Genomic DNA, 15,620 nt, shown 5'->3' on the forward strand with positions numbered 1-15,620 from the left:
TATCAGCTCGAACCAGTCTGGCCATTCTCCTCTGACCTCTGGCATCAACAAGGCATTTCCGCCCACAGAACTGCCGCTACCTGCATTTTTTTTCTTTTTCGGACCATTCTCTGTAAACCCTAGAGATGGTTGTGCGTGAAAATCCCAGTAGATTAGCAGTTTCTGAAATACTCAGGCCAGCCCTTCTGGCACCAACAATCATGCCACGTTCAAAGTCACTCAAATCACCTTTCTTCCCCATACTGATACTCGGTTTGAACTGCAGGAGATTCTCTTGACCATGTCTACATGCCTAAATGCACTGAGTTGCCGCCATGTGATTGGCTGCTTAGAAATTAAGTGTTAAAGAGCAGTTGGACAGGTGTACCTAATAAAGTGGCCGGTGAGTGTATGTGTTGGCCAGTTTGTCTGCTTGCCAAACCCATTTTGCAACAATAAAATTGAAGTGAGATGGACAAACAGAAATGTATCTTATCAGATAAAACTGATGTTGACAAAGTTTCCTTTTGGGGACATCATTTGAAATTGGGAACAATTTGAATTTGGAAAAAAAGGTAACACACTGCAACACATTGCAACATGTTTAAAAATCTCAATAATATTTTATCGATATCTCTTTTTCTATTTGTTATCCATATCCAAAAACACAAATATTAAAAGTATGTAGCTTCGGACTGAACTCGTGATATTTCTGAAAGAGAACATAGCGATGTCTTATATAACACACATTAGTTTTATTTTTTAGTCATACTGTACATCCAAAATAAACATTTTATAATCACAATTAAAAACAAAAATATTGCATTATAATTTAACCCATGTAATCATTCCGGTGGTAGTCAACAAACAGTATGAGGGCATGCCAACAAATACATAATCTGTCTCTTACATTTTGTCTTTTAATACAACCACACTTGATTTTGAATTAAAACTCTTTAATTGAAAAAGCTACTCAAAAACAGATCATCTTTTTCAGATCTTCTCTCTTTTATATTCTACCCACAGCTCCCTGTTTACACTAAAGAAACAAACTCCTAATTTCGTCTCTTGAGAGTATAAAACAAGTCAGAACCTCATTCGCTGACATTTACTGCAAGGCTCTTGGTGTCAGGCACCGATTCTATTGATCATTTGTTTGCCCACATGTTTATGTACTATGCTTGCACACAACAACAATATTCTGATTAAAATGCTAGATCAGCATACGTCAGTTAATCTGGTGAATGTTAATTCAAACGATGAGAATGATTATTATACACATTGCCGGTCAAACATTATTGAACACCCTATATTCTGGCAAACATTTTTTTGTTCAATCACAAGAAATTTGGTAATTGTAATGACTTTAAAATTAAATAAAATTAGAGGTTTATAGGATTAAACTGAGAAAATATTGTGATCTTTAATGTTATTGGAAATAAAGTAGCCGGAATACATTTTGGTCAGTGAAAGATGAACCAAACAAATCAGGGAATTTTTAGACTTGCTGTCTCTACATTTTAATGAAATTAAATGACCTATTATGAATTATGGTTCCGCAAATGCATGGCTTATTTGTCATGTTAGCTGGACAGTTAAGGAAAAATGTGATAATATTTCAGCCACCATGTTTTTCCAGTATGAACAATCAAAACTTGAAATTGAAAGCAGTGTTTCGATAGCATCGTCTTGCCTTTTTGGGCCAGGAGCAGTCAATTTTTGGTCATAATCATTGCTTTCAGTTTCTTAAAGGGCCACTTCACAGATTTGACACATAAGTCAGTTTACTTGTCATGATGCATAACGTCATCTGTAGCTCTAAGCGGAGAGTTCATAAATCTGAGACAATATTTAATTTATAATTAAAATTGCTTTGCTTGATTAAAGGCAGGTGCAAAGAAGATGCAAAGACACTTATCTATATATGTTAAAATACACAAAAAGAGTCTACACAGTATGGTTTTGTGCTTTTGTGTCTTATTACAATGGACAATATTATTGAACATCTCCAAGTAAATCTAGATTATTTCTACTAAAATAAAAGTCACACACAATTTAATTCAGTTTTACCTGTGTCTTGCTTTTAATTCCTAATTTTATTTACAATGCTGCATGAGTTAATCCCAAAGTGCTGAAATGTAGGGTGTTCAAGAACTTTAAAAGGCAATGCATAATGAATTCTTCATTAAGGTGAAATCAATATGAAATCATAAAAAATTCCATCCCTTTTCTGCCTTAAGAGTTCCCAAAAAATACTTACCTTGCAGTATAAAATCTGGTAAGGGCCAGGTGGTCAGTCAGAAGTTCATACAGTAAATTCAACGAGTCCTGTTGAAACAGATACTTCTGGCAACAGTTCCCATTGTAATAATAACTAATTAATACACAGTATTCTGGGAGAGAGGAACCAGCGCTTGTACCACCCTACTTATGTTATCATAGGGCATGATGGGAGTTGAACAGCTACTGTGTGGATTGGTATGGATTCTGAAGTTGTCCCCTAGCCAGTGGTCTACAGTTTGCCTGGACTGTTGTCACAGAGAGAATCCACAGAGCGTGAAGGCTGCATGTAAAGGCTAATGCAATGTTTGTCTGACCAGAGGAGTCAGACGAAATCCGCGGAGGCAAGCACACCATGGATTAGCCAAGAAGCAGAGGAGCACGCGAGATGTGAGCCAGGAAAGAAAACAGGGATGCAGTCATTGTTTATCACAGCGAGGGAACACGGCTAGCCACTGGGTTCCAGCTGCAGCTTCTCCTGCTTATGCTTATCCAGCCACAGTAAGATCTGCTGTTTGAGTTCCTCGTTTGGCCTGATCTGGTCCATGGTTAGAGGACTGCGGTTGAAAGGGTCTGTCTGGTCACTGCGAGGAGGACATAATTAGTAAATGGTTACTTATTTGACTCCTGCACACAAAGATTTTGGTATACATAATAGCGTTTAATTAAATTACATTCACATCCCAACTTCTCTGCTTACAAAAAGGACAAATAATGACAATGATTTTAGAAGAGGTGCTTTGTAGAAAGTAACTAACCTGAGGAGATGCCTTGCTATAGTTGAGCGGTCAACTGTGACATTTGAGGAAGGGAGAAGAACAGGATCGAGCATCAGAGTAGACATGATGGGATCCAAGAACTCATCAGGGGCATCTGCATACGTCTCCTCTTCCTGCTGCTGTCTATCTGCATGGGACTAAAACAGAGGCACAAAGACAAAAACGGTTTCAGTGTTTCCACCTGCACAGTGAATACTGCACAGGTTTATAAAAAAAAAAAATATTTGCATTGTAAGTATTCTAGTGTTATCTTAGTAGCCGTTTCCAAGTCAAATGATACCTTTATTTTATCAGCAATGAGTTCAAAAGCCACAATCATGTCCCCAGGCTTGTTTATCTTCTTCAGTACCCTAACTGTTTGAGAGAAGAGGGTAGGAGAGTAGGATCGTCCATCCTTTGGGACAGTAGCACAGAAATTCTCCTCATCACTGCCAAAGACAGAAACAAACTTTTTTTTTCAACTGGAAACCCCAATAGTGATTGTCCTTAGCTACGTGCCACTGTATTTCTTCTCCAGAGGATATGGCATCAACGAAATAACGCTATATGTTTTGTGTTAGTTTATTTCATAATTCCACAAAGAGTTGTTAACAACGTACCCTAGATTCAGGTAGATGGTGCAGATGTCAGAAACGAGCTGCTGGGGCTTGAAGTCAAACTCACTGAAGTCCTTAACTTTAAGGGCACCCATCTTAGGGCCCACCAGGTGCTGCAGGAAGTAATTGAGCATGGAGATTATTCTCTCAGCCAGGAAGGGATGCACAAAGATCCCCTTGATCTCTGGAAATGAGGAAAATGATAAAAGAGAAATACACATGAGACAGATGAAGACAAACTTTTAATTGGAAAATGGATATAAGAATTGAATCTTTTCTGCCTCACCTGAGGTGAGGAAGGCCAGTGTGCCGATGGTCTCATTTGACATGATGTTGTGGAAGCGTCCCAGCTGTCCAAACATCTGCAGACTTGACTCCTTCTCTCTTTGAGCATCGGGGGCCAGGCCTTCCCACTCCCCTCGATCCCGCTCCAACTGCAGAACCTTGATTTTACTCAGGTACTACAAGATAAAATGTTCACTTATTTTTTTTGATGGGCTAATAACAAAAACTGACTACTACCAAAAAAAAACACAGCTAAAATAATAAATTATTAGTCATGAGGATTTAAATTAATTAGCATTTTTAATAAACAAGTTTGTGTCTCCATAGTTGACCAAAACTGGGCTAAAGTCCCTCCTTGTGTTTCCCTTGGTTTGGCAGGGGGGTTGTGGGGTCCTCCCTCAAGAAAATGTTACGTTTTTCAATTAAAAGAAATGCAATTTGATATAATTTTGAACCATTATTATTACCACATCTGTGTCTAAAAACATTGGAAAAGCTAGAGCAAATATTAAATAAATAAATAACAATTAAATTGCTAAAAGACAAAACTTGATGAAGACGTCCACTGGGGACAAACTACAATCATTAGATCTGAATGGCTCGGGTGCTGCACCTAAGCCTTCTTATTGTAGGGAAACCCCAGTTGTGTGCAGTAATTTGTGCTTATGCAAAGCCAATCTTTAACACTAATTAAATACATTATTTTATTTATTTATTTATTATTTAGCTTATTTGCTAAAATTGTTGTAAAGTTTGCATGTATGGATGATTTTACCTGAATAGCCTCATCCAGTAGGAAGATGGCATCATTCATCAGTAAGTTGAGGAACCTGAGAAACAGAGGGGGATTCATGGCCTCCAGGTTCTCAGATGCATAGTGCGCCAAATGCTGAAACAAGAGATGTCACACTAGATGAAGAGCACATTGGAATCAATCTGCTTCATAATCTACAGTTTCCCAATATTATCAACTTGCAAACCATGCATGCCTGTTTTTACCCTCATTCACTTTCTTGCCTTTACATAAGTGCTATTGTGGGTCCTAAATGGTCGATGCCTATCTCAGCATGCATTGAGTGAAATAAAATTTCACATCCTGGATAGTTAATCAGTCCATCGCAGGACGTTTTCTTTCCTCTCCCAATCCTTCCTACTCAATAGAAAGCAATTTGAATGAGATGTGGTGAGAGTGAGGAAAAACAGAGGCCTTCTGAAGGAGTTTATTTGCTGTTCACCAAAAATCAATGACTGCTATTGATGAATTTGCCCTATCATAAACTTCGTAATACACCGTATAGCCGATTGAGATTTTTATACTATTATATTTATAGCCAATTTGCGTACTGTACATTCACCACAAAATATAAATAGCCCCTTCCCTACTTCTGGCACTTCTGTCCACAGACAGAGACCACATTCACAAGGTGAAAACAGTTACTTGGTTGAACAACAATTTTTTTTTTAATTGAAGTTTTCACTACTATCTTAAATTTTGTTTATATATTATTATAATTTTAATAGTTTACTCTGATGAAAAGTGTTATTACCTTGACACTCTCTCTGTAGTTATCTTTACCCCACATGTACTTGAGAATGGGATACATGGGTCTTCTATAGTTGAATTTCTGTTCAAACTGATGGGGATCACCTGGGAAAGAAGACAAAAACTAAATAAAATCAAACATTGCTAACCGGTATTTGGTTTCACTTCATGCAGCTTCTCTCCTTATCTTGATGATTATCTTAAACACATACAAACACAAACAAAACTCTTCACCTGACTAGATAAAGACCCAAAGTGATCCAAAGAGTCAGTTTATTTTATTTCTTATTGTGAATGTAATTGTAATGTTTTAATCAAAGATGGCCTTTAATCAGGTTCTTTTTACTCTTTTCAAGTGTGCATACTTGTAACAGAATCTGTTAGGCAATCTGAAAATGGCTACATCCAATACAGTTATATGCTTCCATCTACAACTACAAGCAAGTACATATTTGTGAGGAATACAATACCTGTGAATTCAATGTCTACAAACACAGTGATGAGGGCCTCAGCCAGCTGAGGTGCATGTCTATAGGAGCAAAAGACTCTCTCTCGCTGGAACACAATTGGCTGAGCAGCACCAGGAGCTACAGGCTCCATGTGGGGCATCACCGCCTCTAAGACCTCTGCAAGCTTTGCCCTTAAATGAGGGTTCTTCATCCTGTTGTAGAAACAAAACAGGAGGGATTGAAAAAAAACATTTGCACCATTCAAGCTCTCTTGGGCCTCACAATTTTTCCTTTCATCCAACCACTGACATGATAGATTAAGTCACGTACCTCTCTACATTACCCATGAAGACAGTGATGAAGTTAAGAATCTGCTCCAGACTTTCCGCAGAAGTCTCCAAAACATCATCTGCGAATCGACGCAGGAAGATGAAAAAATCTCCCAAGTTCTCTGCAAAAAACTCTGACAAACAAAAGGCCCTCTTAAGTTATGAATATCATAGGAATGAATGTTCAGCATGAATGAATAATTGTACTAAGAGTGACTAACCACCAACCCACAATTAAGAGAAATTACAGTTCAGACTCCCCTAAACCCCTTGGTTCAGTCAGACAATCAAAGATAAAGTTTCGCTTTTTGTTCCACTGTATTTGTAGTGTAGAAGAAGATCTGGCCTACCTGGTACATAGCAGAGCACAGTATTCTGTAGGGAGGGCAGGGGGAAACTGAGTGCTACATGTTCAGGGCCCTGGTTCCCCAAACTAAGCTGAACCAGCAGAGCAGCCGTAGAAGCTTGAAGGTTAAGGCAGCATTGCAGCATTGCAGGCTGCGTGGTGGCAGCTTTGGTTGACAGGTAAACAATCATCAGACGCTCAAACTGCTCCAGGAGCTGCTCCGACATTGGGTTGCCCGTTCGCTGGGCCTCCTGCCACGTCACCTGGAGCCGGTGAAGAGACTGGTTCATCTTCACCATCTGCTCGTGGAGTCTGAGTCACAAGTGCATGGACACCAATGGATAAAGACAATACTGGTTAATGCTGACATATGGTGTGAACATAAAGGACATACAGTACACTACATTTCTGCAGGATCTGTGAAACAGAACTTTTTAACTTCTTAATGGAAGATGTGTTGGTGCTTGTTTAAAGTTATGTACCTGTGGAAGCCAAGATGCAGGGTGAGTTGTGTGAGGACGAGGTTTTCAGTCAGCAGGCTGTAGGATTGTGCGGACTCCACCGGCTGCTGAGGGGGCACAGGGATCAAACAGGTTTCCTTGTCAAGACCTAGTAAGAGACAATGGGGATAATTTAGGCGTTACATGTAATGTATATTCTTGGAAAATCCAACTGCTATTAAAAGAACTGCTATTAAAAATTTACTAAAACACAGCAGAGCTGCTGCCACTAACACTGATTCATTTAAATATTAAAAAAGGTCTTTTAAATGGTAAAAAGGAAAGGTTATTTGACCGTCATTTTCAAATACCTGTTATGTGCACATTACGATTGCGCCTCTCTTCTTCGCTCAGCTCTTTGAGGGTGCAATAGGTAGGGTTGAAGGTAAGCAGTTTGGCCGACCGCGGCCTGCAGAAGGGCTGGCACAGCTTCAGTAGTGCTGCACCCAAGTTTAAAAAGAATGCATCTGAAGCGTACATCTGGAAGAAGATCTCTGGCATCTGATTGGCCCATATCTTGGCCCGGCCAGCATTCGCCTGCAGACAGCTGCCCAACCATGTGAGCAGCAAGTGGCGTGTCTCATCAGACCGCTGGAGCAAGTTTTTCAAGATCTGGTGCAACTTGTCATGAAACTGACCCATAAACTGCAACACAACAGGAGTAAACATCATTAGGCCTGAGACATTTGTAGTTTGACATTCAATTAATGTTTATTTTTTCAACAACAAAAAAGGCAAGCAAAACAACATCAAAGAGAATTTGTTTACCTGGTGGATGTTGGCCTCCTGGACCTTTGTCTCCTGGGCGCTGGAGCGGGAGGGGTTCAGGAAGTAGCCATGTCCCTCCACCACACCTGGAGTTTTCAACAAGCAGGAGATACTCAACACTGCTCCCAGCAAGGTCTTCTGGTACTGCAAACCATTAGCTGGGTCTTTAGGCTGAATGTGTTCCACCAATACCTAGGATAGGGGTGGTGGGGGGGGGAAACTTTTAAACGGATTTGAAAAGTTGGGAGCACTAAAAAAAAAAAGAACATGAAAAGTTTAGGTGTGGCACTGTGAAATATTATGCCATTATTGTGTAGCTGACTATGTGATTACTGTACATTATCGTAAATTACTCATTTGAAGTGGGCACTGAAATGAACAGTTGTTGTGAGTAGGCACATTTACGATAACATTTGCAAACATCCCTGTGTACCTCCTGACCTTTGCAATATCTTTATGGTGGCTGAAATAGAGCAGCACATCCAGGTAGGAGTAGAGGACAGGCTTGCACAGATCCAAGTCTTTGACGCGTCCCTGGAAAATATCAAACACTGGTACTATCACCTCCTCGAATGTACGCACCTCCTGGTCGGAGAGCAGGCCAGCAATGGCCTCCTCCACAAACTCAACCACCTCCTCTGGCTCTGAAACACAGCGACTTTGTAAGAAACGAAGAAGACAAAACTCAAAGCAAAGCTTTTCAAAGACAACAAGAGAAATAAGTCAAATACACATACATATAAAATATGTATGTGATACGATACAAATAAAAAAAAAACAATCCTGAACCTACGTGCTCTACTGAAACCTTCCAGCAGCAGGTCTAGAAGCTGTTCGTAGATATTCTGGCTGATGTAGATCTCTGGGGTGAGCAGAACCGTCCGTGTGTTGGAAACTGTTAGGTTCTTACAGCGAACAGCAAACGACAGTAACTTATCCGGTACCTTCGTCACCTAATGCACAGATCATCAAGTCACTGAATTATGGAAGAGCATGGGTTATTTCTATGTTCCAATTACCGAGAAAAGTCTATTAAAAGCTGGTAATCTCTGCAAATAGTGCTACAATTTACAGTCCTGTAAGAAAAAACTTGCACCTCTTCTTTGGCCCTCTGGTAACAAGCGAAGAGGTAAGGGATGGCACACTTCTCTCCCGCATCACGGTCAGCAGACAGGTTAACAGCGCTGCATGACGTCATGTAGATGAGGTGGTTTCCTGGCTCGAGTACCAGCAGACGGTTAAACAGAGCCTGGAGGACACAATTCAGACCGTGTACAACATTTTCCACATTTGCTTACTCACCCATACATTTCCTAAGCACCTAAACAGATACAAACTCATATGTCAAGCAATTCCTTACATTTCGGTATCCGTTTCTTACATAATGAATCAAACATGTCTCTCTTTCTTCGGTCTGATGGAGGTTGCCCTTGGTGTTGCTTTAAGGTTGCCATTTCCTCACCAGTTATACCAAACATTTTGTGGTTTATTGAGATGAGGGGAAACAAGACATGGGAAGAATAGAGTGATTAGATTTAAAAAAACAAAAACAAAAAAACACGTTGACATCTAACCTGTTCTATGTTGTCCATGTCCAGCCAGTCCTGTCCATCCAGATCAGCAGCCATCTCCTCCAGGTAAACACAGCGAGGGGGGATCCCATTTCCTCCTCTCATACTAGGGTCACCTAGGGGTGAATAAAACCGTTGTGCTTAAAATAAAGTCTGCTTGAATCATATTACACATAACAACCCATGAAGTTTACACCACTACAAGCATGAATACTGGATTACTTGTGGTTGAGGAAATAATCAACAGCATTAACGGCAAACGTTGAATAAATAAAACACACAACACACAAAGTTAATGCACAGCATGTATGTACCATACTCTGTTTTATTTCCAACCGAGGCGGCAGATCCAAGTGTGCAAGGTCTTTGCATAGTCTTAAGGGGTGGTGAGTCATTTGTTGCAGTGAGTCATTTGTTACAGGAAACTTAGAATTGTATTTACAAAACAGCTAGCACCATCCAGAACAGCTAATTTAGGTACATGATCAGACGTCTGCCTGTCTGTCTGCCTGTCTTTCTAACTGTCTACCTGTTTGCCCCTTCCAGGTTGAAGCAAGAATCTCAGGGAAAAGTGGTTTACTGGAAATGTAAAAGGGTCATCATGCATTATATGACTTTATTCTGCAACCCCAACGCACTCCGAGGGTTTTACACTGGTGTCCTAACAGAAAAACCCTGTTTAGCAACACAATGACTGCTACAGCTGTGACAAACGTAATCAGGGGCCTTTTAACAAACCTATAGCACACTTTTTTTCCCAGAAACCAGACTAAGGCCAGCGTCAGTCACTGACCAAAACAAAACAAATGACAAAGCTACAGAGACAATCACGCTGTTAGCGTAATCAAAAAAAGTATGTTCAAAGTAGTGCTGTCAGTTAAATGTGTTATTAATGGCTTTACCGCAAACCCATTTTAACAGCGTCAATTTTATTATCGCGGGATTAAGATTCTTTTTGGCCTAGAAAACGTAGTTTTTTTTTCCATGCTGTTGCAACAACTAGTATTGTTACAAAAATTACAACATCACACCGGATCTAGCTAGACTAGAAACAAAGAACATGCAAAAGTGTAGTAACGTTACGTTTTGAGTGGATGGCGAGCGTGAGACGTCGAGATGGATGTCAATAAGATTCGGAATCAAAAGTTTACTTTTTAAAAGTTGCCAAATGGTTCCATTGACAAGACCAAAGTGATCTGTGTGTTTTGTCACTGTGAACGGAGCAATCATCAGAGCACATCCAGTCTGAAATACCACCTGATGGCCGAGCACACAGCTGAGCCCCCCCGCCAAAGTATTTTTTTCACCCTTTTATTGATGGACAGTGTTACATTGTGTGGGAGATTATTTGCTCCAAGTTTGAATGTTATGTGTGAAATTGAACACTACAGTAAGCTATATGCCAATGTTGTTTTCAATAAAAAACATTTGCATAAACCAAGCCAATCCACTTTTCCATGTTGATAAGAGCTTTAAAATAAGAAAAAATATGGGGACAAAAAGAAATCAAGGGATATTTAGAATAAATAAAAATGTGTGATTAACTGCGAGTCAACTCTGATATTAATGCAAGTAATCACGATTAAATATTTTAATCGTTTGACAGCACTAGTTCAAAGTAAAAAAACAGCTTGCATTCTACATTGTCCCATATGAGATAATGTGCAGTACCCCATTTAGACTGTGACGAGGGTCGGACCAGCATCTGGGATGTATCTAAAATGGGCCCAAAAATGCCCAAAAAATAATGGTTAAAAAAAGAAGAAAAAAAGAAAGAGAAGTTACACCGAAACTTAACCTTTATGTCGAATTTATTCAACGTAATTCACTGTAACTTTTTTTCAATTAAGTCTTTTGAACTTCAATGCAGACTGGAGTTAAACTGTGACAGCTGTCAACATGTATTCAATAGACCCAATAGTTACTACATTCAAATGCTGTATGAAAGGGGTACAAGTTACAGATCAAAGTCTGATTATTTCCTCCTTTTACTTACTGTTGTCCAGAGTGATGAGAAATATTCGCTGGATCATGTGATTGACATTGAGCTGTTCGCACAGCTCCTGCCGGGACCGGAAAGAGCGGCTGATCTCTGCCACAGAGTCGTCATTGTCATCAACGCTGTCTGACACAGAGTTTTCTGACTCGGAATGGCTCTCTCCTGAGTCCTCCACTGTGATACAACATACAGAGGGTAAGTATGAAACATTTAAGGCAGATGTTAGTACGACCTATACTTACAAGTAAAAAACATTGACTCTTCTTTCTTCACAATTTCACAGAAGTTATATATGTATCCGTTTATATACATTTTGACTTTGCGATCCCTCAAAACTAGCACTGACCATACCTCTTCATAGAGGATTGTAGTAGCTCTCAAAAGTTTACTTACGTGGGGGTTCAGCAGACTTCTCTGCTTTCTGGCCTGATGCAAATTGCTTGGCATCAGCCAGTGAGCTGAAGAGGGCAGCGAAGGGGTTGCAGGAGATATTCTGGTTGTTGTTGCCCTGGTCAGTCATCTCATTGGGGCTAAACACTCACTCCATCCAAGATCCCAGTCTTAAGGAGCAATGCGGACAGAACACCTAAGCGGCGTTGGTACAAGAGCTTAGTGAGCAAGAGCATATGCATTGTATTTCCACATAATCATCATCCTTTTCCATCATTGGCCCACTATCTTCATCACCCCAACCATGCAGTCAAATACAGAGCTGCACAACTTCAGCACCTTATCATTAACAGCTCGATAGCTTTTTATCATATCTACATTCAAATTAAGTGGAACTTGTGTCTCAACTGACGTTTTTTTTTTTTACAAAATTGGGTACCTACTTCACATCAAAATGTGCCATAATAGTATAGCTGCAAAGATTAAGCAATTAATCGATTAGTTGTCAGCTATTAAATTAATCACCAACTAATTTGATAAGCGATTAGTCATTTTTTATGATTCAAAACTGATTCCAGCTTATTAAATGTAAATATTTTCTATTTTCTTCACTCATTGAGGTTTTACAGCAGATTGCATTCTTTATGAGGCATTACTGGCTCCAGGATTATGTCCCTCATTGCCCAGGTCCTACAGTCCAGATGTGCTCAATAATCTTAACAGGCACCTGTGCAATTCTGCATATGTGCAATTCTGCAAACATTCCCTGTCTTTACCTCATATTATCAGCATGTTATAAGGAGGACGTGCTCTTCGATATCAATCAACATCCTTCTCAAAAAGTCAACACTTCCTTGAATTGAATAGAAATGTCTTTTTTGGGTGCCTGATCCTGATGTTTTTACTCCTGATTTATTATTTTCTTCCGTACGTTCCGTTACGTATTTCCTCTCTGACGACGTTAGAAACTTTTTAGCATGCCATGAAATGGCAATCAACAACACAACTAACGTTACTCCTGCTTACAGTGAGGATATGGACTGGGTGTCATGTGTTGTCACGGTTACCCATCACTTCAGCTCAGCACCGTACAGTTCTACTTGTGTTAATTTGTGGAGCTAGCTTTCCAACCGCCTACACAATTACGCTATTTCAAAAGTGTCATGTCACCGTTACGCAATTAAGTTGCAGCTTTAGCTACTTGACGCCAGTTGGCTAACTAGCTAGCAGGGTTAGCTAGTAGCAGTGACCGTTCTGCATCAGGGCTAGGTTGGTTAGCTAGTTAGCTAGCTAGCTAAGCTGTCATGGGGTCACCACGACTCTATTTCAGCATTGGTGTTATATTCTGTTAGATGGATTTTGCATATTATCAGTCTAAATAATGTATACAAACGAAAAAGAGGGCTGTCCTACCTGTTTGGCGAGAAGAAGTGTATGTTTTTGATTTTTTTTTTTAATTGCCTCTACGAAACTAGCGGCAGTTCCTCAGTGAACTGAAATTGTATACGTCATCAAAACGAGACGGAGCGTTTTCTTTGCTGAGTAACTTTTTACAAAACATGAAAACATGACATGAATCTTATGGAACCGTTTGACAAAATGAGCATACCACATCAATGTTAGTTTTATATCTTTGTAGACATATGTTGGAGGGATAAAAACGATGAATCGTTTTAAAAGTCACTTCTTTAACCTTATTTAAAATCTGATATTTAGAAGGTAATCACCAGATATTCTTCCTGTCCAGGTCTGATAGACTGTATTTTGACAGTATATGGTCTGAAGTCAGGTTCTTTCTTTAACTGTCTATGGTTATATCAATAGGAACATAGACTGTATATTATTAATTACTCCTATTATACAGTCTATGAGTAGGAAACACGTATTTCACGGTTATTATTAGTACCCAATCTTGTATTTTGGCAATATGTCTGTGGGCTATGTATTTCCCAATATATTGGATCTCAATTTTCCCTCTCCTATGAATAATGGCTTTTTATCTTACTCTGCTACCAAAGAAATGCAATACAATATCCTCAATTTGAGCTTATTTTTTGAACCATCCTTTTTAATTTTTAGAAATGAAATGCAACTTTACATTACATCAATCCTACATTTTAAAAATAAGAAAGCTACAAAACCCCTGAATTTATATATCCTATATAATATTTAAGTGATTTTTGATTTCTGTCTATGTTCTGATCCCCTGGCATTTTCTCTTTTGTATGTTTTATGTTTACCATGTTATTTGTCATTAAATTAATAAAAAGAAAAACATGAAAACATTATGGAAACGTTTTAGTAGTTCTCTGTGTGCCTGTAGTATGGACTGTAAACTTATGCAACTCTAAACAAGAGATGTAAAGGTGAATCTAATATTTCTTGCGTTTCAACTACATTAACAGTGTATACAATGTGTCTGTAAATTATTAACAGTTGTGTAAGAAAGAAGATAAGCTAATAGATAAGACACAAATTCACTTTTTATCGAAAGAAATAGGGAAAAGTGCATCTTTTTAAAAATATTTTAATAATATTTTTGAGATACAGACTTGACATCCTTCACAGCATAAGCAAAATATCAAAAACATACAGTATGTCACCTAAATTTAATGAACAAAATAATAAAAACACTTTGATCTTTTTTTTCTCTAATGCCAGACTACACTGGCTGGGTGAGGCAGTATTTGTTGTTCTCTGACTTTTCTCTGATGTGTGCTGGCCGTCAGCAGGGGGCAGCAGCAGACTCCATCTCTGAATAAACCAGCTCAACCGGGTCTTGAGTTTTGATGCTTGACCTCAGTTACATTCTTACATTTATTGGCTTTTGTAATTAGACTTTTAACAAAAGCTCCCTTTAATTATTTTGCCTAATCCTTTCACTAAAACATGTGATGGTGTCAGTGTCTCCAATGTATGTGCTTTGGAATATGGAGTGTGATGTCCCCATGCAATTCAGTGTAGTTTAAAAAAATACATATCTATATATATCTATATATAGATATATATATATATATATATATATAAAGTCCGGCTGTCTGGTCTTTCAACGTTTTCCATACTGCTACCAAACTCACACACAGTTACCATTTCACAACAAATGAATAAGCTGGTCAAATAGATTAAACAGAGACACCCAGTGATAATGTCAGCTTTTATCATTTGATTTGATTTCATCATTTAAGAAGCACAGAGGAGATTAGTTTGTGTGGAAAATGTCTTGAAATGCATAGTGTCAAAGGAATTCAAATGAATGTCAGGCTTTCCCCCAAAAAGTAGTAGGTCAATTTTGCAAGGCAGAAATGTCATCACTATTGATTTGTAACCTTTTAAATCAATGTGGATACAACAGTGTTATGCAGTAAGGCAGTCAAATGGAACTCTAACCCTGCAAATGAGATTTCTGCAATCACTTTTCATAACATCTATAAAATCCTGTTCTGTTCTCTGTGCTTGCATGTGTATCTACTGTGTAGGCGGAGGACACATTTGAATAGCAGCAACACCATGACATGTCTGAAAAGCAGATTGAATATTTTCTAAAGGCTTTGTACGTAATGTGCATCTCCAGTATTTGTACTAATGACTTTAGTCATTTTGGGCCCAGTGCTGCATTTGGATTAGGATGCTGTAGAAAGTTAGTTAAACTATCTAAATTGAAGACATATCTTTAGTTCTCTGTCAGATTATGTTTTCAAATTCTCTTATAATACAAAGTAGGACGAGGCTAGACAAGTAAAACTACTTCTCTAGATCTAGGTCACCTTGAGTTAATGTTATGAACTAATTAGTTTTCCAACATAACA

The 15,620-nt window shown here is 38.8% G+C and overlaps 1 protein-coding gene across 1 annotated transcript; it reads right to left on the bottom strand.

The window, feature by feature from the left end:
- Positions 1-1,657: 1,657 nt before the first annotated feature.
- Positions 1,658-13,347, bottom strand: ube4a (ubiquitination factor E4A (UFD2 homolog, yeast)). Its single transcript, XM_034867279.1, has 20 exons — positions 13,228-13,347; positions 11,818-12,010; positions 11,422-11,598; positions 9,429-9,541; positions 8,951-9,103; positions 8,648-8,807; positions 8,296-8,498; positions 7,855-8,046; positions 7,398-7,731; positions 7,069-7,195; positions 6,591-6,898; positions 6,242-6,374; positions 5,933-6,123; positions 5,467-5,567; positions 4,695-4,808; positions 3,921-4,095; positions 3,638-3,818; positions 3,319-3,466; positions 3,018-3,175; positions 1,658-2,843 (listed from the first exon to the last, which is right to left on the bottom strand). The coding sequence occupies exons 2-20, from the start codon at positions 11,942-11,944 to the stop codon at positions 2,708-2,710; spliced, it is 3,231 nt and encodes a 1,076-aa protein (XP_034723170.1). The 5' UTR covers positions 11,945-12,010; positions 13,228-13,347; the 3' UTR covers positions 1,658-2,707.
- Between the last annotated feature and the right edge of the window lie 2,273 nt (positions 13,348-15,620).

Source organism: Etheostoma cragini, chromosome 3 (assembly GCF_013103735.1).
Source record: "Etheostoma cragini isolate CJK2018 chromosome 3, CSU_Ecrag_1.0, whole genome shotgun sequence".
Classification (NCBI taxonomy): domain Eukaryota; kingdom Metazoa; phylum Chordata; class Actinopteri; order Perciformes; family Percidae; genus Etheostoma; species Etheostoma cragini.

Coding starts and splice junctions, on each gene's coding strand:
- ube4a (XM_034867279.1), bottom strand. CDS start 11,944: ATGACTGACCAGGGCAACAACAACCAGAATATCTCCTGCAACCCCTTC. Junction 11,599..11,817: donor GAAGTCTGCTGAACCCCCAC/GTAAGTAAACTT, acceptor GTTGTATCACAG/TGGAGGACTCAGGAGAGAGC. Junction 8,047..8,295: donor ACCATAAAGATATTGCAAAG/GTCAGGAGGTAC, acceptor CCCCTATCCTAG/GTATTGGTGGAACACATTCA.